This window comes from Lathamus discolor, chromosome 6 (genome assembly GCF_037157495.1).
Source record: "Lathamus discolor isolate bLatDis1 chromosome 6, bLatDis1.hap1, whole genome shotgun sequence".
In the NCBI taxonomy this organism is placed as follows: Eukaryota; Metazoa; Chordata; class Aves; order Psittaciformes; family Psittacidae; genus Lathamus; species Lathamus discolor.
The window spans coordinates 32,119,538-32,142,334 of record NC_088889.1 but is presented as its reverse complement, the minus strand read 5'-3'; the positions used below and the strand labels follow the sequence as shown (position 1 = coordinate 32,142,334).

General features: G+C 36.8%; 1 protein-coding gene across 1 annotated transcript in view; it reads left to right on the top strand.

The window, feature by feature from the left end:
- TTC8 (tetratricopeptide repeat domain 8) overlaps window positions 1-22,797 on the top strand; it is a 43,144-nt gene that overhangs the window by 12,920 nt on the left and 7,427 nt on the right. The window contains exons 4-10 of the mRNA XM_065685868.1: window positions 3,626-3,689; window positions 3,845-3,995; window positions 4,916-5,005; window positions 8,816-8,860; window positions 15,994-16,079; window positions 17,781-17,868; window positions 20,775-20,885. Of these exons, the coding sequence (XP_065541940.1) occupies window positions 3,626-3,689; window positions 3,845-3,995; window positions 4,916-5,005; window positions 8,816-8,860; window positions 15,994-16,079; window positions 17,781-17,868; window positions 20,775-20,885 (635 nt within the window). The remainder of the gene's footprint in view (window positions 1-3,625; window positions 3,690-3,844; window positions 3,996-4,915; window positions 5,006-8,815; window positions 8,861-15,993; window positions 16,080-17,780; window positions 17,869-20,774; window positions 20,886-22,797) is intronic.

Genomic DNA, 22,797 nt, shown 5'->3' with positions numbered 1-22,797 from the left:
TAAGCCTGATACGAGGCCTTTATTTTCAAAGGTGTATTTCCAAAGTAGCTAAAGCTGTCATTAAGTCATCCAGTAATCTTTTCTTTGGTAAACTAAACAATTTTCTCATTCTAAAGTGTATATTCTAATTTTTTAGTTAAATCTTGAAACTCTCTTAACTCTTTCTAGTTAATCTGCCTGCTTTTTCAGTTTGTCACTAAACCAGACAATGATACATAGAAAATACTTTTTTCTTCCACAGTTTGATACATAGAAAATACACTGATACATAGAAAATACTTTTTTCTTCCACAGTTTGATTTTACTTTCTTTATATACCTGAAGTGCTTTTCTGTAACATTTTTATATAAAAGATAAGCACAGATACCACTTGGGAAGGAGCAAAGAGAATGGATTTAGTCTTTGCTGTGATGCTCAGTGACAGGACCAGAGGCAGTAGACACAAACTGAAACAGGAGGCTCTGGTTAAAAATCAGGAAGCACTGTTTTTTACTGTGAGGGTGACCAAACACTGGCACAGGTTGCCCAAGGAGGTTGTGGAGTCTCTGTCCTTAGAGATTTTCAGAAACCATCTAGGCAGGGTCCAAGGCAGCTGGCTTTATGTGGCCTGTTCGAGCCTGGCTGGATTGGATGACCTCCAGAGGTCCCTGCCAACATCAGCCATTCTGTAATTCTGTGATCACGTCTACTTTTGCACATAATCTAATAAGAAAAAGTGGTAGCTGACTGTGGGTTTTTTCTTTTGCTGTTAAAATGTGTTATCCATAGTTGTGCAGGACTCAGGATCTTTTACTGTGGCAAATCTAGGATATCCTCCACCACTATATTTATAGCTTACAAACTTAAAAATGTGTAGTCATACCTCACATATTACAACTGGTATTGTATGCACTTCACTTACTAAGCAGTTCAAATCCTTTTGCATCAGTTAAATATCCATTTAAAATTTTCGTCTGTCCTTATCTTATTTTCCAGATTAAGCTATCTTAATAATGGTTTGGTCTTGGTCTTGCATTATTAAGTAGTTACTGAATTGTAAAGGGTCCAGTGGAAAGTACTACTTTTCTATGGTTCCACTTCATACATATAAAATCTATTTCCATTAGTTTTTAAATGTTTATTATTTTGCTGTGTTAATTTTTTATCAGTCCTGTTTATTAATAAAAATGTCCTGTAGCATCATTTTACAGAAAATTCCGAGCATACTGCGTTTGGACGCTTAACACCATGCAGTTTATCAGCTAATGTTGTAATCTTGTAATCTTGTTAAAAGTGTTACCTTGACAACACATTGTTCAGAAACACATACTAATTGGCAGCTCATACTAATCACAGCTATTTCATTGACAAGGAAGTTACAGGAGTCATCTACACTCATCACTAACTGCTGAAATTACAGTCTTAAATTCTGGTGCCTTTAGTGGCCACATGCACATGGGCCTCTTGATGCCTCTTCATAGCTCAGTTGGGTTTCTTAAAGGATTGAGTTGTCTGGGGTGAGATCGAGGGAACTAAATCCTGTAAGCATTGTCCCAGTGCACCAAAAGCATGAAACAATCATAGTTATTAAAAACTGTCCTGGGTTCAGCAGTAGCAGTCATTTTTCTCCTTCTTAGTAGCTGGTGCAGCGCTGTGTTTTGACTTTTGGCCTGGGAACAGAGCTGATAACACAAATGTTTTAGTCTGGCCAAGGACTTTCTGAGCCTCATGCTCTGCCAGGGAGGAGGGGAAGCTGGGAGGAAGCAGAGACAGGACACCTGATCCACACTAGTCAAAGAGGTATTCCATACCATAGCACGTCATGCCCAGGCTGTAACGGAGAGTTACCTGGAAGGGTTAGTAGACTGCAGGGTTGGACTAGGTGTCGGTCGCTGCTCGGTCGGGGTGGGGTGAGTTATTGGTTGGCTGGTGGTGAGGTGTTGTATTCTCTTCCCTTGTTATTTCCTTCATTATTATTATTGGTGGTAACAGTAGTGGTTTATGTTATACCTTAGTTACTAAATTGTTCTTATCTCAACCCATGGGAGTTGCATTCTTTTTGATTCTCCCCTCTGTCCTTCCGGGAGTAGGGGAAGGGCAAGAAGGGGGGGAGTGAGAGAGCAACTGCATGATTTATGGCTGACTTTGTTTAAACCACGACAAACTGTGTCTAGAAAAGGGATTTGAAAGCTCTACCTTTTTTGTATTATTGTGATAGTTTAAAAAACATAGGCTCTGAAAGTGGAAAAGTAGTTCAGCATCTGCTAGCCTGAAAAGTTGAAAGCCACTTTCTCCATTTCTTGGAAGAGTGCCATTGTTATGCTAGAAGCTCTGCTGGATGGGCTGGCCACCCTTTCTGTTGGGTAAAAAATTGAAGATTCACAGGACTGTAAAGAGCAAGTAAGCAACAGAGATCCTAAGTGCAGCTATCCAGAAGAGAGAGAATCCTGAGTTTTGCTCCTTTTTTTTTTAACATCACTTATATATTTAGTTTGGCATTATGGATTAAAAAAGCTAAAAGGTATTTAGATTGAGTTAGAAGTTAAAAATTTGGATAAGTCTACTGGTTTAAACAGCAGTCTGGCAGTATCTCAGAGGTAATCGGAGCTTGAGGGCAGGAGAGAGAAAAAACTGAAGGAGGAAAACTCAGGCTTTATCTTGGTGAATTAAAGGAGAAAAAAACCCTATCTATTTATCAGCTTAACTTCAGTTCTTTGAAACATTTGGAATAAAAGCAGTTCATACATATCTAGAAAGCAAGTAGATAAATAACAGTGATATGTCAAGAACTGTCTTTTTCAACTGAGGTCTCATTTCTTTCTGTACATGGTAACAAGTAGTGAACAAGCCCAAAGGTGTAGATGTCATATCTTGCTTTTAACCAAGTTTTTGAAACCATCTCTTAGACATTCACTCAGGAGGTTAGAAAAACTGACTATAATCATGTGTCAGTGAAGATGATGGAAGATCTACATGCAGGAACTAGTAATGCTTGATGATCCACTGTCAAAACATAAATATGTGAAAAGGGGACCCTTCAGCTATTCACCTGTGCTCAAGCCAATTCAATATTTTCATTGATGACCTTTGAATATGGATGCGTTTGAACTTTAGTGTGCCCTAAATTGTTGGTGGGGTCCTACAGAGGTCTAATGATATGAGAGCTCATTCTCCATCTGCCCTGCAGCTGAAGGCTTTGGTTTCTTTACTCAAGTCTGGCTGCTATTTTAGTCCCACATAGAAAATATACCATTTCAAATTAGCATGATCTCATAGTTTCGGTAACCTTTCTTACTTCAGTGCTATCTGTTGCTCCTAAGATGATCTTGAGAATTGTTGTGGGTTAGCCCCAGTAGGCAGCTAAGCCCCACACAGCCATTAGCTCACTTCTTCCAAGTGGGGTAGGGGAGAGAATGGGAAGGGTAGAAGTAAGAAAGTAGTGTTCACTGTGGCAGGTTTCTCACAATAGTCTGATAATTTATCAGTAGTACTGTGCAATATTTGTTTTTTGTCTCCTTTGTGTATGTTCTTTGTTCTGTGTTTGAACAAAGAGCTTTCCAGTTTCTTGTAAAACAAAATTTTTTAAAGTCTGCCAGACAAAGGTGATGTGTCTCGATGTAAAGTGAGAAATACACTCATTTTATAGGGCCAGGAACATCTTTGAAACTCCCTGGAACTAGCCAAGGTGGAGGCCCCAGCCCAGCTGTTCGGTATGTAATTGTTTATATTTTTTTAAGTGTGACCAATTGAAATTGAGCAAATCCTAAATGTAACTTCTGGAAATGAAATGTTTCAGGTATAAGTGTTTAAATTCTCTATTGATAAAAAACACACAATATAAGGATAATGTGTTTAATATTTTCAGGCCAGTAACTCAATCAGGAAGACCTATTACAGGATTTGTAAGACCCAGCACGCAAAGTGGACGGCCAGGTACTATGGAACAGGCTATAAATACACCTCTCACAGCTCGCCCAATTACTAGTGCTTCTGGGAGATATATTAGGCTAGGAACGGTAAGTTGGTAGACTCTGCTTTCAGAATGATGGCTTTCTTGGGGAGAGTATTGGTACAGTGACATTGTAATTGATTTAAAAGCTTCATCTAAACTCAAGTTTGAAGGAAGTGAGCATTTTTAATTTCTTTTTCTAACTTTTCATAGTATAGTTTGAAAATGTTACTTGTTTTCTAGCCTTTTTATATTAAAATGTGCATAAATTCCCAAAACATCACATAAATTCGAAACTCACAAGTTCTGTGAGACTTTTATTCACTGAAGGCCATGAAAAGACTATGACATGACTTCCCTGTAAGTATGTTGAAACCCGCTCCAAGTTTTTCAGTTTACTACAAAACAGTTACTAATCTCTCAGTGTCTTGTTACTTCAGAAGATAAGGAAAATAAATTATACTGGTTTTATCCTGGCTTATTAGTAAAATTAATAATTTGCAATTGGCATGAATATGTAATACAGATTAAATTACATTTATGGCAAAATGTGCTATATTCTCAGTATTGCAGTTATTAACTGATAGTCCTAAACCTTTCCTGAAGACTTTTTGTTATATATCCCAACTACCTTCAGTCCATCCGACAGTTAGTCTAAACTACATGTTTGGGCTTATTATGGAAACAGTAGAGAGAGGGAATAAAAAGGCAGCTCTAGAAGGTAGTTTGTGCAACCTCTTTTGGGGACTGTGTGGGAGTGGGACAAAGTCCTGGCTTTCAGAAAAGCTGAAGTTCAGTAAGAAGAGTCTGTATTGCGCAGTAGAGTACTGAATCTGTAAATGCTTTGTTTGGTTTTGTGGGTTTTCTTTTTGTTTGTTTCTGATTTTTTTTTTTTTTTTTTTTTTTACACTACAAATGTTTTGAAAATTTTCCAGAGAAGTATAGGGGATCCATCTTCCTACTTAAAAAATTCTGTCTCCCCTTCAGGCTTCAATGATAACAAATCCAGATGGCCCTTTCATAAATCTGTCTCGACTGAATTTAGCAAAATATGCTCAAAAACCCAAACTGGCAAAGGTATGTAACTATTTCTATTAATTTTGTGATATCTTTTCCTTATTTTCTGGCATCATTCTAATGTAATTGTACATAGAGATACAATGAACTATGGTGTAGATGTAAAGTTCAGAAAAAGGGTGCATTTACTTATCTTTTGACAGTGGTTACCAGACTTGAAATTGAAAATATGTCTGAAGAAACTATGTTGAAACTGTAACATAGAATCATAGACTAGTTAGGGTTGGAAAGGACCTTAAGATCATCTAGCTTCAACCCCCCTGCCATGGCAGGGACACCTCACGCTCAACGATGTCACCCAAGGCTCTGTCCAACCTGGCCGTGAGCACTGCCAGGAATGAAGCATTCACAACCTCCCTGGGCAACCCATTTCAGTGCCTCACCACCCTAACAGGAAAGAACTTCCTCTTTATATTCAATCTAAACTTTCCCTGTTTTAAGTTTTAACCCATTACCCCTTGTCCTACCACTACAGTCCCTGATGAAGAGTCCCTCCCCAGCATCCCTATAGGCCCCCTTCAGGTACTGGAAGACTGCTATTAGGTCCCCACGCAGCCTTCTCTTCTCCAGGCTGAACAGCCCCAGCTTTCCCAGCCTGTCTTCATACGGGAGGTGCTCCAGTCCCCTGATCATCCTTGTGGCTCTCCTCTGGACTTGTTCCAGCAGTTCCATGTCCTTTTTATGTTGAGGTCACCAGAACTGCACACAATACTCCAAGTGAGGTCTCACAAGAACGGAGTAGAGGGGCAGGATCACATCCTTCAACATCGGAAGAACATGTATAGATTAAAATATTCCATTCGTAAATAACTTTGAATTGTGCATATAAGAGTGATGAAAGGCAACTAAAAAAAATTCCAGGATTAAAAAATTCCAGCAGAACTCTGCTTAGTGTCTGGAAATGCAGTTCTGTGTACAAACGGCAATCCTGGCCTAAAAATATTCAAATAGTCTGGATTTTTCCTTTTCATTTTATGGCATGAGATAATACTTTCTAGATAAAGAGATTTCATCTTTTTGATCAGAATCCTCCTTAATTTTCATTTAAGATCTTCTGGTTGACAGCCACTGAAACTCATACGATCTGCCAATAGAACAGGTTTATCCAGGTTATCTGCCCAGTTTACTATTTTAAGCTCTGAGTGGAAGGGACCTAAAAGTCATGCTATGAGTTGTCAGTCTAGCCTTTCAGTTGTATCTTTCCCCAGCACAACCAGTAAGTTGTATAGATGATGATGATTTCTGTGCATATTTTGTTCACAGAAACCAGCTGTTGGGCTGAGGCCAACAACACATTTTGCACAAGGTATCAAACGACTATCAGACACTCTCACAAGCTGTATTTGGTTAGCAGCCTAGGGTTGAAGGAACCCATATGTATTCAGTCTGTTTTGAGAAATGTAGTGGTGAACACTGTTAGAAGACTAGCTGTACCTAATAATCTGCTAGTGGAAATTAGCTCCTCCAGTTCAAAACTTTAGTCAATAATTTTTCATAAGCAATTAGCAAATTCTGTTGCTTTGTAAAACCTGATCTAGACTGATGTAGGGTATCACTTCTCAGTGTCGTTTTCAAAGGAACTAAATTTTGTGTAATTGCACTGTGTTCTTACATACCTGTACCTTGTGCTCTTTAAACTAGGCAGGAAAATATATCTCAAATATAGTAAGTTCTAGTCTGGCAAGATAGTGAAAGACTTCCAAACTTTAGCAAAATTTGGGCAGTTATGAGTGAGTTTATCAGTTCTGAAAAAACAGCAGGCCTTTTGTTCAGTTACGACCTTGCCAAAGCACACATTATTCTAGATCTATCACAGTCAGTAAAGTAGGGAGAAATGTAGGAAACCTGGGAAGGATTAAGAAACAGAAGACACATCCATAAGAAACTGGGCTTAGTTCTTCTGATTTCAGACAGCTAGCTTTTAATTGTGTTTGGTAACTCTGTATACTATTTAAGTAGGTAGGTTAGCTTTCAGATGAAATATTTGTTCCCAGCAACAGCTCTCAGGAATAAGAAGTGTGTTTTTTTAACAATTTTGGGATTTAATTAGCATTTTCTGGACAATGGGGTAGCTCTATTTTCCTTCAGTTTTATGTGAAAAGAAGGTTAAGCCAAAAAATGTAAAGCAACAGTCACAGTAACATTCATAGGCAGCAAGTGTACTTGTCAGTATTATGAATTTAATACATTTTGACATTAATAGTTCACACAGAATGTAAGATCTAAGTTTAAATTGGGAGCTGCATGGATTTATAAGTTGAGGGTTTTTTAAACATGACAGCATTAAGGCTAAAGCCAAGGCAGGAGATGAGACTGCAGCCTACACTCTGTATTAAGAATCACTGCTTAAAGTTTTAAAACTCTTTTGAGCTGTCACCTCTCCCAGGTGCAAAAAGATGCTAAATCTTACAACTACTAGATTCACATAATTAGCCTGTATATAATCCTTCCATGTGCTTCTTCCTTCTATGTTTCCAAAGTATACTCATCACATCTTTTTGTATATATATAGATTTTTTTACTTTTTAAGTTAGTTTATCTATCTTTTCATTGCATGACTTGGTTTTCCAAAGTTTTGAAGTATACAGGAATGTAGGTTCTTTGTGACTAGCATCAGCCATGTTAAGGACTATTGCAGGAAACCCCATAGTAGATGTATGAGGTAACACATACTGCCAGAGAGAGCCTCTAGTAAATCTCAGCAACATTTATAGTATAAACCAGGAAGTTTTATCATTTTTGCTTATGGATTTTTAATAGTTATCTTAATAACTCTAGAGTTTTCTTTTTAATCCAAGTTAATGTTCAGTCATTTAAATCCTTTTGAAGGTCAAGGTATATAGGTAACAGTGGTAAATTTCTTGTGCCAGACATGGAAGAAAGCATCTTTCATCACATTAGATTTACCCACTTTTACTGAACACAACTTCCCTGTTATTGAACTAGAAGAGGAAATATTCCAATATTTCTTTATTTTCTATTCTTTTGTTATCTGCCTATTCCAATTTCCCTATAAATGTGGTTTTATGTGTAGTTCTTTAATTTTTTTCAATCATCTGTTCAGTCTTTTCTGACCAAAAGTAGAAAAAAAAGAGTAGGTTGCGATTTACTTTCCTTCTCAGACATGACAATTCATTAGTAATTCTCTAGTTTCCTTAAGGTAAGTCTTTTAAGAATTTTGTCTAAGAAAAGCTAGCAAGAGAGTTGTGGAAGCCCTTGGAAGACTGCTGTCTTGTTATTTTTTTTCCTCATGGGGCAATATTTTCTTCTTTTCTCTTTTTTTCTTTTTTGGTTTTAATAACAAACAGTAAGAATTTAGAAAAACATTCTGTTCTTTTGAAGCAATTAAGACTGGGATTTGGATGCAGAAAAAGATCAAGGTTAAACCACTAGCAACCATAAGCACCTAACTATACATTGCAGAAAGTCTTTTATTAGGTCACTTGTTGATTTTCCAATTACAAAGCCATGAAAATGGTACCAGGTTTTCAAATCTATATTTACTTTCAAATGATAGCTGCCTTTTTTTAAAAGTGACTTTAAGGACCAAAGATAAGAGGCAATTCCACTGGTCTCTGGCAACAAATTAAGAATTAAAATGCTTTCCTGTAATGACGATGTAGCAATCTATAATTCTTGTCTATTCAAGTATTAATTAAATGTACGTGTCAGCAGTTGTGTGTGTGAATGTGATTGCTTTCACAAATAATTAATTTCCGCTTAGCATAATCAAGATTCTGCATGCCTGTAAAAGAATGTTGCCAATTTTTATCTTCAAATATGACAATGTTTTAAAAATTCTTCTGACAGGCATTGTTTGAATATATTTTTCACCATGAAAATGACGTAAAAAATGTAAGTAATTCATATGTTCCATTTTCTGTTTTTACAAAATACTATTCCATTATTTCAGTCAGTATTCTGTTGAACTAATGATCCAGGTAGTACATCACGTCAGAGTACAGATGTGAAGCTTTAAAAGTTGCATAGGAGAGAGAAATCTTCTCTTACATGGGTGATAGTCAGGAATGATAATTTGCAAATACCAAGAGACAGATTGCTGTCTGTTTTGAGAAGCAAAACATTCTAATACTTAAAACTAGGTCACTCATCTATCAACATGGTAAGATCCCCGTATGTAATGACTTCATGTTAACAGAATTTACTTGAGCCTGAGCAGCAGCTGAAACGCATCATGTGTCCGGTAGCTGAGCTGCCTAGAAAGTTCAGTGCTCCTGAGACTTGAGAGTAAGCAGTAAGCTACAGAAAATTGTCTGTTAACAGAAAAAGGTGAAAATACCTGGCTGAATAGGTAGTGCTTGAATTGAAAATGATTTGACATTTTAAACTATTGAGGTGATTGGGCATTTTGGTGAATAGAAAGGAAAGAAAGGTATTTGGTGAAACTGCAGAAAAATTAAATATCAGTAGGACTTTGAACACTTGTTGTAGCAATTTAATTCCATAGTGCTGAAGTGATTTGTGGCCTCGAGAAAGATTGTATTGTCCATATGGTTGTAACATTTATTCTCCAAAAGTTTTCCTAAGCTGCTCTCTTACCCTGTCCAGAATTTTTCTTTTATGGTTCTTAATATTGCTTCTGCACTGAATTGGTAAGATCAAGTTTGAGTACCTATTGTTTAAACTTTTAGACATAGGTAAAAGTTGCAGAACTTTTTTGGCAGTTCAACCAGGGAAATAATTAATTTAATGAATAAAGGGTCAAAACTATTCAATTACTATGTTAGATATGCACCCAGTTGAAATGGAATAAAAATTTCTGCTTGAAGTTTGAAAGAACTGTTTGTGTAAGTAATGCATAGCTGATGAAACAGTTGCTGAATTTTCTGCCAGATCACTAACTGGTGTGTGATTAGATTTGAAATTAAAGTCTCCAGTTCATCAGTAACACACACAAAAATATTTTTCTGACATAGATCAGAACCATTTCCAAATGCACTGCTATGTAAAACTTTTTTATCTAGAATCAAACTATTATAGTTGTACGGTCAATTTGTCACATACAATTTGTTAAAGAGGATTGGATTACAGTGCACTGTTGATCCAAAATGTGGGTGAAATAGTGCAGAAATAAGTAAGTATCAGAAATAGAAATAGCAATTAATATTTACATGTTCTGATAATGAATATAAAGGAAGTGCCTGGGTTTTATGCCACCAATAATTAAAATTTATGTTGTTTGTTATTGAAAACTAAGTTCACTAAGAATAAAAGGGTTACTTGACAAGAAGCCACATGTGCCTGTGACCTGTACTTTAAGGACAAGCAGGATCTCTGGGCTAGACAGATAATTTCATATAATGCAAGGATTTTTCAAAGTATGCCAGAAGAAAATTGTAAGATGTTTTTATACTGTACTCCATGTATTTTGAACTCCTTGCTAAGAATCCCAAATCACTGTCTCACAGGAAAAGTTTTGCCTGTATCCCTAAGCAAAGAAGTGTCAGTTTAGTCACCACTGTTTATTGTGTAATGGGAGCAAGATCAAAATGTTTGGTTAATGATAGCATCTCGTAGGAAAAAGTGTCATGCTTCACAGTACGAGGTGCCTTTATAATGTCATGTGTATCTCTGAAGAGGTGATTTTTTTTTTTTAAACTGTTCAGTCTGCTTTCTCTTGTTTGCTTTCATTCTTCTGTTCTTCTGTAATTTATACACCATTTTAAATATCATTCTTATTCTCCAAACTGTCCTGCCTTCCTTTTGAACCTCATCTGCATGAATTTTTATTAAACAGAAAAAAACCCCAACTTTAACTTCTGCTTAAATTGAGCTGCATCACTGTCTACTCGCCTCTCCTACCAATAGCATTTCACCAGTTCAGTTTCTTCCTTCTCCCTGAAAAGGATTTAGCAGAGAAATAGCACATATGTTAACCTGTATAAAAGTTGATCAGGATGTTGCTTGATCACTCTTTAGAACACTCACTGACATCTCTTCATATTTGTATTACCTGCCAATGTGTGATGTGGCACATTCTTAAAAAAAACCCAAACAAAACCAAACAAAAACCTCACCAAAACCCCCCACTTTTCTACATGAAATCATGAATGATCTCAAGTTGGAAGGGACCCATGACGATCGTTTAGTCCGAATCCCTGCTCCTTGCAGGACTACCTAAAGTTAAAGCATATGACTAGAATCATCATCCAGATGGTCCTTGGTGGTGCAGTGAGCTTACTTGAGTTTTAAAGCTACTAATAAGGTTATAATTTGAGCAGAGTAATGCCAGGCTCTTTGAGTGAGTTAGTTTTGAGAGCAAAGTTCTTTGGTGAAAACAGTATTATGTGAAGAGTGGGGAAAAAAAACAAACAACAAAACATTTTTAGGTGAAGGTTGAAATACTGTGATGAAACAACTTGGAAGGCTTGGAAGCCTGGGAAATTGGCTTAAGTTTGTGACTGTATAGATCAAAAAGCCTCTGATTGTGGACTTTTTGCATGGGCAGAATTGGAAGACTAGTTTCTGCAGTTTTGCAAGTAAAACACAAAACTCACAAAAGTGGTAGTGACAATATCCTTCGTCGCTGTACTGATCTGGAACAGTCTGTACTGTTCTCAGCTGCATTATTATTTAAGAAGCAAAGGCAGTTTTATTATTTATCTTCTGTTTAGTATTTAGTCAGTTCATAGAAAAAAAAAAAGCCTCAGCAATTTCAGTTCAGAAATATCATCAGTGTGTATTATTCAACTGGACAAATAATGCTAGGAACTTGCTTCAAATTAAAAGTAAATATATGTGTAAGCTATCAATTGTCAGAAAGGTGGGGATGGAAGAAGAGAGCACTGAGCTTTTTCAGCACTTGAAAATGTAGTAAAAAGTCTTTTATTTAATGAAAAGTCAAACACTTCTCTGAAGAAATTACTGTCCATTGTTGTTCTTGACTTGTTTCCTGTTGAAGACATACACTTAATAACTGACTTTTGTACCCCTTAAGCTATTTCTAAAAGCCACTTTATGGGTTAAATGCTGTAAGAGCAGGGCAGTTTTAAAGAGTTGCCCAGAAATAGTAGCAGTAGACTGTGACATCATTCTCTGCCATTATTCTCTGGTGGGTAATGATTACAAGAGGAACAAGAAGTGTACGGTATATACTTGGGACCTCTGATAGTTCCTTAGTTCTTCCTAATAATCTGAATTCTACACTCTTTGACAGAAATCTATTTATAATGAAATTATATTGGATTTACAAACCATAGAAATCCAGAAGACATTCATCAAAAGAAATTATATTAAATTAACTATGGCTACTGTAATTTACTCAGCAGTCTTATAGACTATCCTGTGTTGAATTGTCTACAAATGAGTCAATAAATGTTGCTGGGAGAATTACTGCTATTCAGTAGCATGTGAAAGAAGCAGCAGATGCTTGCTATGAGTTCAATCTATCTAATTTCTTGGTGCTTACAGCACTGTGTATTAAATTACTAAGTTCCAAACAAATGTACATTTACCAATTTAATTTTGCAATACAATAATAAATTACCACAACCCTACAAGCTGTTTTATACTGAGTTACAGCTGGTAGACAATTGGAAAGTCTTAGTTACAATGCAGTTTAGCTAAGGAAAGTAATGGTAAATAAAATTAATCTCAGAATCATGCTAAATATAGTTACAATTAAAAAAACCTACAAAATAGCTTTGATTCATTCATTAAAAAAACCTTAAGAAAACCCACCAAGTATTCAGGGGTTTCTTTATTTTTGTTTGCACAAATATAAGAACTGAGACTAAAATAAATTTGTTCAGAAAGGCTTCCAAGGGCTAAGACTGTTATTGACATGGACTCCTGCATAAATGAGTAGCTATGCTATGTGCTCTATAGAGTACTAACTTTAATTTACCAGCATTTCCAAATGGTGAGTTATACTTATTAAAACTTTCGGATCAGTCAGTTTTGGGTTTTTTCTTTTGAAGGAAAAATCCTTAGAAGGACATACCAGTATCTGCCAATCCACAATTCGTGCTGTTTTTCTTTTCTAGTTATTAATAGGAGTGCACCAACATTCAGCAATGCACAGGAGTGCAGGACAGGTATAACACAACCATTGTTACGGACTGGTTTTATATTAACATGCTGTGCAGATTGAACATTGGTTTGTACCTAAACTGTGCAATTAAAAAAAACCCCAAACTTGAAATATGATAGCAGTTGTTATTGACATGGTGAGGTGAAGGCTTTGACTTTTCAATTTACTAACATTTCAGAGGCCACATTGTCAAAAGATTTTGTTGTAATACCAGTGAAAGGTCTAACTACTAGCATGTAAAAAGCTGACATTGATATGCACAAAGCTTTTCCAGACAACCACTTTAGAAATGTTGGTAACGTCTAATATTTTTGGATTAAAGATTTTGTGATTGCTGATAAAGTATCACAAAGGATTTTCCTGTTTCCTTAATAGAAAAGTATAAGAACAAGACTAAATTTCAGAAACTAACTTAAAAATGGAAGTCATATGTTGTTTCTTGATGTTAGTAATAAGATCCCAGTAAGAGTTCAGGATTGGCACCGACAGATAAACTGCTGATGTTAGTGTCTACTATGCCTGAAGCAGTCTTAGTTCCCATTTTCCAATAGCAGCCAGAGTTGTTAGCCTTGCATGAAATAGTTATCAGAAATACTTAAGGCATCAGAAAGAAAAATGAATGTGTAGCTACAGAAAGGATTGTTTTCTGAAATTCAGTCCTTCTCCTTGTATGCTTGTCATCAGAGCACTCTAAGGAAAGCTCTTTGGAGCATGTTATTTGTCGTATGATCCTCACCTTAAGTAGCTGCTCATGTTTATAAGCAGGTGTGGTATTTGACAGACACATGCATTGTTATGCATTTGTAAATGCAACCAAAGTAACCAATGTTTTAATATAGAATCATAGAATGGTCTGGGTTGGAAAGGACCTTAAAGATCATCCAGATCCAGCCCCCTGCCATAGGCAGGGATGCCTTCCACTAGACCAAGGCTGGTTTTGATCTTCGCATTCCCCACCAGCCCTTTTCCCCCCTTGCTAGTGAAAAAAAGGTCCAACATATCTCATTTCCTCATTGGCTCTTCTCCCACCTGGAAAAGGAAGTTGTCAAGACATACCCGGATTGGTTATGCCCTGCTGTGCTGTCTCCGGATACTGGGATGATTGAAGTCCCCAACAAGGACCAAGGCTTGTTAACATGAGACTGCTCCTACCTCTCTAGAGAGGGCCTCATGCACTCAAATCTCTCTGGGTGGGCAACCTGCAGGCACTCAGTATAATCTGAACAGCCCCTACCCTTCCTTTAATCCTGATCCATGAATTCTCAGCCACCTCCTCATGCATCACCAGGCAAAGCTCCATGCACTCCAGCTGGTCATTGACACAGAGGGTTAACACTACTTTCCCAAATTTTCCCAGTACTGGGACAAAATTGTTTGTATATCTTCAGATTAAAGAAAGTATTTGGAGGAGAAACCCTGTAATTTCTGTCTTGAAGCAAGCTCCTTCCTCATTTTAGTTGTAGCATCCAGAGGCCCTGTTGTGTGGTTTGCAAAGCCGTTAAGAAAGAAAGGGCAACCAAGCTGCCATATGAGGTCTTCAAGGATTCCACCTGACGGGAAGAAATAGTGACTTCAGAGTTGTAAGCTTTCCTCAGTTTTCTCTCTCCTGTCACAGAGGCAGGGAGTAACAGCTGTCTTTTTCTTATGAGGACAGAATCAATGCAAAACTTTAGCCTGAATTTAGCTACAGAAACAAATCATTCTTTCTCAGAGCCAAAAGAGAAGAACTTGCCTTAAGTTGTCATGGCTTCACTGACATGTCTTTACTATGGTATGTAAAATCTACACCTGTTGATTACTTGTAGCCTCATTTTGCTAGTAGGATTAACAGGACTCAAACCCAAGGTAGATGTCACTAAATTAGGCCTTTTCTAGTATACTTTTTTTCCTGGAAATTATTGGTTCCTCAGTACTCACTTCAGTGAAGTTCCTCACTTCAGTAGAGTGGCAGTGCACAGTTTTCCATATCGTTCCTAATACATGACTAGCTTCTGATTTCTGTAGTCTATGAAAACAGAAAACAAAGGCAATTATTTGTTATAAAATACCATGTTAAAGCCTTTTAAACTGTTCCTGTTGTTATCCCTAAAATATAAGTAAAAAACATAGCATGGCTTTGATTTGTTCTGGACAAAAATGGAATTTTAAAAAAGGAATGCCAGAAATTGCTTATTTGGTAGGTTTTGGTACAGAACACACATCATGTTTTAACAGAATTGTTGAGATTAGAGCTAAAACACGAAAAGCCATAGCTACTCTCTGCACAGGCTGTTGGTAGCACATTGATTAGCTTACCTATTTTTCCAGTATACCAGATAAAGAGATTTTAGACCTCCACCCTTTTCAATAGCTATTCATTTCTCTTATGCATTTTTCCTATCAGTTTTCTTGTGTCATGGACTTTTTAAAAGGAAGAAGTACTTCTTACTGTAAATATGAGAATTTCCAGAAGTGGAGGCAGCGTGATACTAGTAATGAGATGACAATTTATACAGTATTTCCAAGTGGCTGAACTGATTTCTTTATTTTAGTATATTTATACTTGTTTTAGCAACTTCTAGTGAACAAGGGTAGGAAGCTTTTAAAAAGTGGTTCAGTTTACACAAATACTCTATATATTCTGAAGCGGCACTTCAGGAGTCTGATTTTATTTTTTTCATCCAAAAAAATCAAAAAATTTATTTTATTTTTTTCTCTTTGGATTACCAGAAGCTATTTGGATTACATGTTCTTATAGGGACAAATTATCCTCTCAGCTACTTTATACACTAAGCTATAAAAATAGTAGACGTAAAGCAGTGCCCCCACCTCAAGTTTACCAGGACTTTTTGTTCAAAATTTTCTCTTAAAGGTCTTTACATTGTTCACTTTGTGTTCTTTTCTTTGTGTAAACATTGAAGGTATTAATATTAAGATGATGAATTTGTTTTGGAAGGCTCTACATTTGGCAGCCCTTGCTACTGAGCATGCACAATTCAAGGACTGGTGGTGGAAAGTCCAAATTGGGAAGTGTTACTATAGGTAAGCCATTGGTTAATTTCTTCTGTGAGCAGTGAGCATACCCATACAGGACCTGAGCTGCTGGGTGTATTGCGCAATGCTGAACAGAGGGAAATAGTTCACTTTGTACTTAGTTGCAGAGTGCTGTGCTTAAATGTAAATCTCCTGTAACACACAAGATTATATTCAGCTACTTGAAGTAAAGGCGTCAACGCTGAGTAACTGAATTCGTTGTATTAACCTTTGTTAATGAGTTTCAAAAACATTGTTTAAAAGTCAGTAAATAAATGCAAAGAACTCATGTTAAAACAGACTATACAAAATGAGTATTACAGTATTAGCTTGAGAAATTAACTGTCAGTGAGGGCTTCAGATTGAAGAGGTGATAAAAAATTAAGTACTCACATTAGACCCTTTTTGTCAGAGGTACATTGGCCAGGAAGAACCAATTCCAAAGACAGCAAAGGCTTAGGACTGGCACCCCATACCTGAGCATCTGATACAAGTGACTTAAGAGTACCCTGATACTGTGCAGTGATAAGTCTCTGCGCAGAGAGTGGCAACAGCAGGGAAGAGAGATTGTTGCAAGCAGTTCAGCCTGGTTTTTGAGTTTGTAGCTATGAATGTAACAGCCAGTTCTACCAAATCAGGTGAAACTCCTGCTACAGCCATGCTTCCTATAATTCAAACAAGTTTTGAGGTAGTTCCTCCTTTCATTCTTTATATCATGTTCGTCCCATGAATGTAAAACATATGGATTCCATATTGGTTGTTAAAAAACCTGAAGCATCATCTTGCAGTATTTACAGTTCTGTAAACAGTTCTTGTATGAACAGGCTGACAGTACAGAGCGGTTAGTCCTTTAAAATTCCATGTTGTATCTTGGCTTAAAACTAGTGCTTCTTTTTAGATGCCCAAACTAATGAAATTCTTTGTTATCCCTAACCGTTATTTGACATTCTTTAGAAGATCAGATGGATTTATTTATTTACTTATTGAGCTGTGGCAGGTGGACCCTGGCTGAATGCCAGATGCCCACCAGAAGCCACTCTGTCACTCCCGTCCTCAGCTGGACAGGGCAGAGAAAATATAATGGAAGGCTTGTGGTTCAGAGATAAGGACGGGGAGATCACTCAGCAGTTACCATCACAGGCAAAACAGACTCACTTGGGGAAAATGTGAGTGCTTCTCATGGACTGCAGTGAACTGCTCGAAGGTGGGCCCCTTCCATGGGGTGCAGTCTTTCAGGCACAGACTGCTCCAGTGTGGGTCCCCCATGGGGTCACAAGTCCTACAAGCAAACCTGCTCCAGCGCAGGCTTCCCATGGAGTTACAGAGTGAGGACATTCTGCTCCAAAACCATGTGGGAAGAGGTTGAGGTCCTCAACCTTTCTAATTGTTCCTCTCTACCATCCATTTCATACAAAGAACAGGAATGAGTCCTACGAAAACAAGTACTTAATTATTCTATTAGCACCAGAAGGCTGCATGTACAGAAGGGGGTGAAATTTAATGAAATTGCCTTTTTCATAGTTTTGCATTGTTGTCTTTGTAACCTTATTATATTTAACAGCATGGTTTTTGTTAACACACATGGAAATACATGACTTCAGAGTATGCTTTTGGGCAGTTCATGTTTGGTTTAGTGTGTACTGCTTCATTATTTAATAAGGTTTTTTAAAGAACAAACAAATGCCTTCTGTATCTCTCTTGTCTCTTTAGGTTAGGATTATATCGTGAAGCTGAAAAACAGTTTAAGTCAGCTCTCAAGCAACAGGACATGGTTGATACAGTCTTGTATTTAGCAAAAGTAAGTCATAAATTTGATTATTTTAAAAATGAAGTGAAATTCCAGACTATTCCTGAGAAGACCATACACCAGAATAAGCGAGTATTGAGCTTGGTACACCATTAAGTTTAATAGTGTGATCTCCATATTGATCTGAGGCAATACGTGCTAACAGTTGAAATGGAAGTCTGTAGTTTTCAAAAAGATTTTGGAGCTTCCAGATTTCACTAAAAGAACAGAAAAAGTATCTCCTGTGTTACTGTATTCTTTGCTCTAAACACCAATGAGGATTATGTAGCTAAAGAATTATTGGAGTTCCAGTATGAAGAGCAATGTAGTTTTATATAGTCTCCTGGGAAACTAATGCAGTAAATCAGTAAGAGTGAAGCTCAAAATCCTAGTTTCACAATCAAAATCAAAGCAAAGTGAGCTTAAAGAAGGCAGTCAGAGACCTTGAAACAGAAATTGTTGCCAAAATAAAGGCATTAAAAGCTTTAGAAGAGCAAGTGGCACAGCTAAGCCTTGGAATTACTTGCTTACCAGGGTGCACATCAGATTCTAAACATTTAAAAAAAAAAAAAAGTGGCCTGTGAGAAACTAAAACTGTATTTTTTTTCTTTTGTCCTAGATTAAATCGTTTGTTCTGTATCAGCTCCCTTTAAGCCAGCTGTCACAGGCCTATCCAAATGTCATCTCTAATAGTGAATAATTCAGATATTCATATTACGATACTTGCTTTACCTTTACATTTCTTGAGCAATCTACGTTTTGTGTTTAAATGATCACCATTGCTATATGGACATCTTCAGTACAGCAGTTGGAGTTAGTTTATTCTATTGAGCTTAGCAATTTTAGATTTCTGTCACTACCAGGAGTCATTCTGCAAAATATGAGCTACACAGAGTTATTAATTTGGCAGAGTAATTTGATTAACAAACAGTGATTCGTTATGGGAGACATGCATTCACCCACGTCAGTATTAGCTCAAGAAAGAGCTGCATTTGAACTTCCACCTCCCACTCCATAGACCAGCTCATGCAAGTATAAAGCATTGCACAACATGATTTCGTGGCTGTAGGTGGACAGGCAATAGAGTAGGGCAGTCTGACAGTACTGAAGACATCAGACTTGAGTTAAGCAGCCATTGAAAAAACAGTGGGATTGCATCAAGTTCTGTGCAAACAACTCAGTAGTACAGAACTGATTAATTTTTCATTTATATTAATTACTACAACAGCAATCTGTTTTTTTTCTAATATTTTCCTGAAAGCTAACTCTCCCTTGAAATACAATTTATGAAAAGATTAAAGACCAAAAGACAACTGAAAAATAAAGAATCTTTAAAGAAATTAGGGCTGCTGGAAAGTTACAAAGTATTTCATGACTTAGAAGAGCTGGAGATAGGGTATTTTTACTAGAAATGAGAGATAGCAAAAAGAAAATTGAGCCGTTCTGCATTTAGCCTTTAAAACTTAATGACTGCAATTCTTTAATAAAGACCTCTCTTATTAAGCAGGTCTCCCCAAAGCAGCTGTGAGTAGGTGGAGGTTGTCCCACCTATCTCTGAATTTCTTTGTCCACTCATCTACACAGCAGCTCTGAAGTCCTAGTCTACCAAGTGCTATGACCCTAAAACCCCTAAACCTCCACTTTTTTATTGCTTTTTGCAAGAAGGAATTAGTTTTTTAGTTTAATACAGGCAGTGCAAGTGATGTCAGCAAAATTACTCTAAAAAATACCTGTTGGGTTTTTTTTTTTCTTTTTTGCCAGTGATCAGCTTGAAATGGCAGTCCCTTTACTAGGAAGGCACTCACAGTCAAAAGCTCTTTGACAATTAAGAATGTCACTGGAGTGGTCATAGGAAAGAATTCTTTGCATATGTTGACAGCAGTATGTATCTATAAGGATGAAAATAAAGGAACTTACAATTTTGCTTATTGGCACTCAAAAGTCCATGAAGCTCAAGGCCAGCAGAAAATGTGTTTGGAGGTTTCTCAGGTGTTCAATTAACATTGATATTTTTCTTACATTGCATCACAGAGTGCTTGTGGCAGGATACCAGACACAGATTCTTTCTCTTTTTTTCATCATATCAAGTATTATCACTATTTAATGTAATACTTCTCCAACAGGAGCACTTGAAACACTTTTCCACTCAGTGGGAGACAGATTGATCACATTAGCCATCTAGTGTCCCAGAGTAGGCATGAAGAGTTTTTTCCTTTGCTGTAGCTATATTTACCATACCCCACAATGGGAGGGCTTTACAGGTGTACTCTCAGACAGCTACAGAGTTGGTATCTATCAACACGTTGATGTCCTCTATCCAGTTCTCACACAATGTTACCCACATCACGCTGTCATAGTCAACACAGGAGCCAGAATCACAGAGACAAAAAACTGCGCTCTTCCTATTGAAGGACTTTATTGGTTGTGACAGGGGAGGTTGACAGAGCAGTTGGGGGATTTGAAAGTGTCATTGCTCAGTGCAGTGCCAGTCTTATTTGACTTATATTTCAGTATTCCAGCATTATCAACCTGAAGATCCAATTTTTACAAGCCTAAACATAAAACATATATTAAACAGGAAAATACTCAAGGTGGTACCTTCACCTCAGTCTTGGAAGTATATTATTTTGGTATGATAATAAATATCAAGATACTTTTTTCATTTATTAGTAATGTTTATCTGAATTAATAATGTCTAGGTGATAGGCTTGCAAATGTAATTATCCTAATTAGCCTGTTTTATATTCATTAGAGATATATTCAGTATTCATTATTTTCCCAATATGATTCACCATCTCAGATAATGGTTTACTGCATAAAGGGAGGTGTCATCCCTTTTATTTGTCCCCCTAGTTAAACAGCAGTGGAAGTATAAAAGTCAGCCATTTGACATTTATATGCACTTCTTATTTGCTTAGGTGTATTTGCGCTTGGATCAGCCTGTATCAGCTTTGAACCTTTTCAAGCAAGGGTTAGATCGATTTCCTGGAGAAGTGACTCTTATTTGTGGAATTGCCAGAATCCATGAGGTATGCATCCACCATGCACTCATTGTGGCCAAGGTTAGCTGCCTGAGCAAGAAAACAGAGCCTATAGTTGAATATAACTGTAAGGTCATAAAAAATTAACAAGCCTGATTTTCAGCATCACTGATGCAAAATAGGTAGCATTACACAAAGATACCAAAGTAACATCAGGGGATCCTTTCAGGCTTACTTGTTTAAATGGTTAATCACATAGTGAGATCCTATTTACCCATGACACATGAAAGCAGGTCCATGTTAAGTCAAGTGGTCCAGATGTTGCCCATGTGGCTAGGTTGAATTTATATATGTTTCATTGTACTAAAACTGCTTAAGTCACCAACAGCCAATGCTAGCAGGATTGAACAGCAAAATAGTCTACTTACCAGCATTGTCTTTATTAGCGCTATGTTTTGTCTTTATTAGCACTGTGTTTCAGTGGTAGTTTCTAAAGCTAGTGAGAACAGTTGGAATGTGAATGTTTATTAGTTTAGGAAGTAGATGTTATTTTAAGCAGGACTAGTTTTAAAATAGTTTCGTTTCAGCTTGGTAACTATATATTTTATATTTTAAAACTGTGTATTTTCATGTCAAACAGTGGACTTACCATTGTTTATTAACTAAAAGTTGGTAATGATCCTATTCTAGAACAAGTGTTTTAAAGTCATGGGGTTTTTTTTTGTTTGTTTATATTCATACTTGGCATTCTTTCCTGTTCTCATCATTCTCATCTAACCCCTAAGCATTAATCCATTTTCATATTAAATCCTTTTTGTCCTTCAGCAAGGAAGAAAGCAGCTGCATTTTTTTTTGAGGCTTTTCTTTCTGAATTGTTAAACAGTTTTTTAATATGGATATGATTTTACAGAGCCATACATAACATTGCATAACCCTTTAAGGAATTATTAAAGAGCAACATATAGTTCACAGGATCTAGGTTTGCACTGACACCTGAGTGCAGGATTATAGCTTCATTACCAAAGATTTCTACTGCAGCAGAGAGCTTTTCCCATTACATAGACTCACAGTGGAATATATGTATTAGGCATCTTAATCAGAGCTTTTCTTCTCTGTAGAAGAAAAGCTCTTCTACCTTTTCTTCTTTTACCTTTTTTTCTACCTTTTTGTTTTTGTAAGAGTTGTAGACCCTTATTGGTTAAAAAAAGGGGGGGGGGCTGTTTTAGTGCTGTTTCCTTTAATCACAAGAAATACTTTTTTTTTTCATAGCTAAATAATGCTGCTGAGGTTAAAAAATGCTTATTCTTTAGTTATGTTGAGAGTACATTGTATCTACAGCACATAGGTAAAAATTACTCCTCTCTAAACACACAAGTGTGTTTTGATCTTTTTTTTTTTTTTTCTGACATGGGGGTAGAGTCCTCTGATGACTTGCACTCCTCAGAAGCAGTGTGATGTTGTTTAGAGCAATGAGTTCACCCTAATTCGTCTTCCAAGTATCATACATCCAAACATATATTTTTATACAATATAGTTCTCTAACTGGCGTATCCTATCTAGTACAAGTTCTGGTATTTGGTATGATTCCTGTTTTCAAAGGCAGGTAATAATTCTTCGTATGCAATTCTCATTTGTGTTCATAAGTTGACTTACAAAGCATTAAAAATAATTGAGACTTTGACTGCTGAAAGAAGTCTGCTGTATGTTACCATACTGTGAAAGTGACTACACAGTACTGAGTATCACAAGGTAGTATCTTAGCACATGCCTATTGCATGTGCTAAGCTTCTGACCAATCTGAAAAATAAAAAACAAATAAAGCTTCTCTTGTAGCTATGGCATAAAGTTAATGACTGTTAAAGCTAGCACCAGTAAATTATTCTGCATTCTTCTCATGGATCTGTGTGTCGCTTATGAAGATGTCGATCAGAGGTGTTGCATTGTATGATCAGAGAACTGT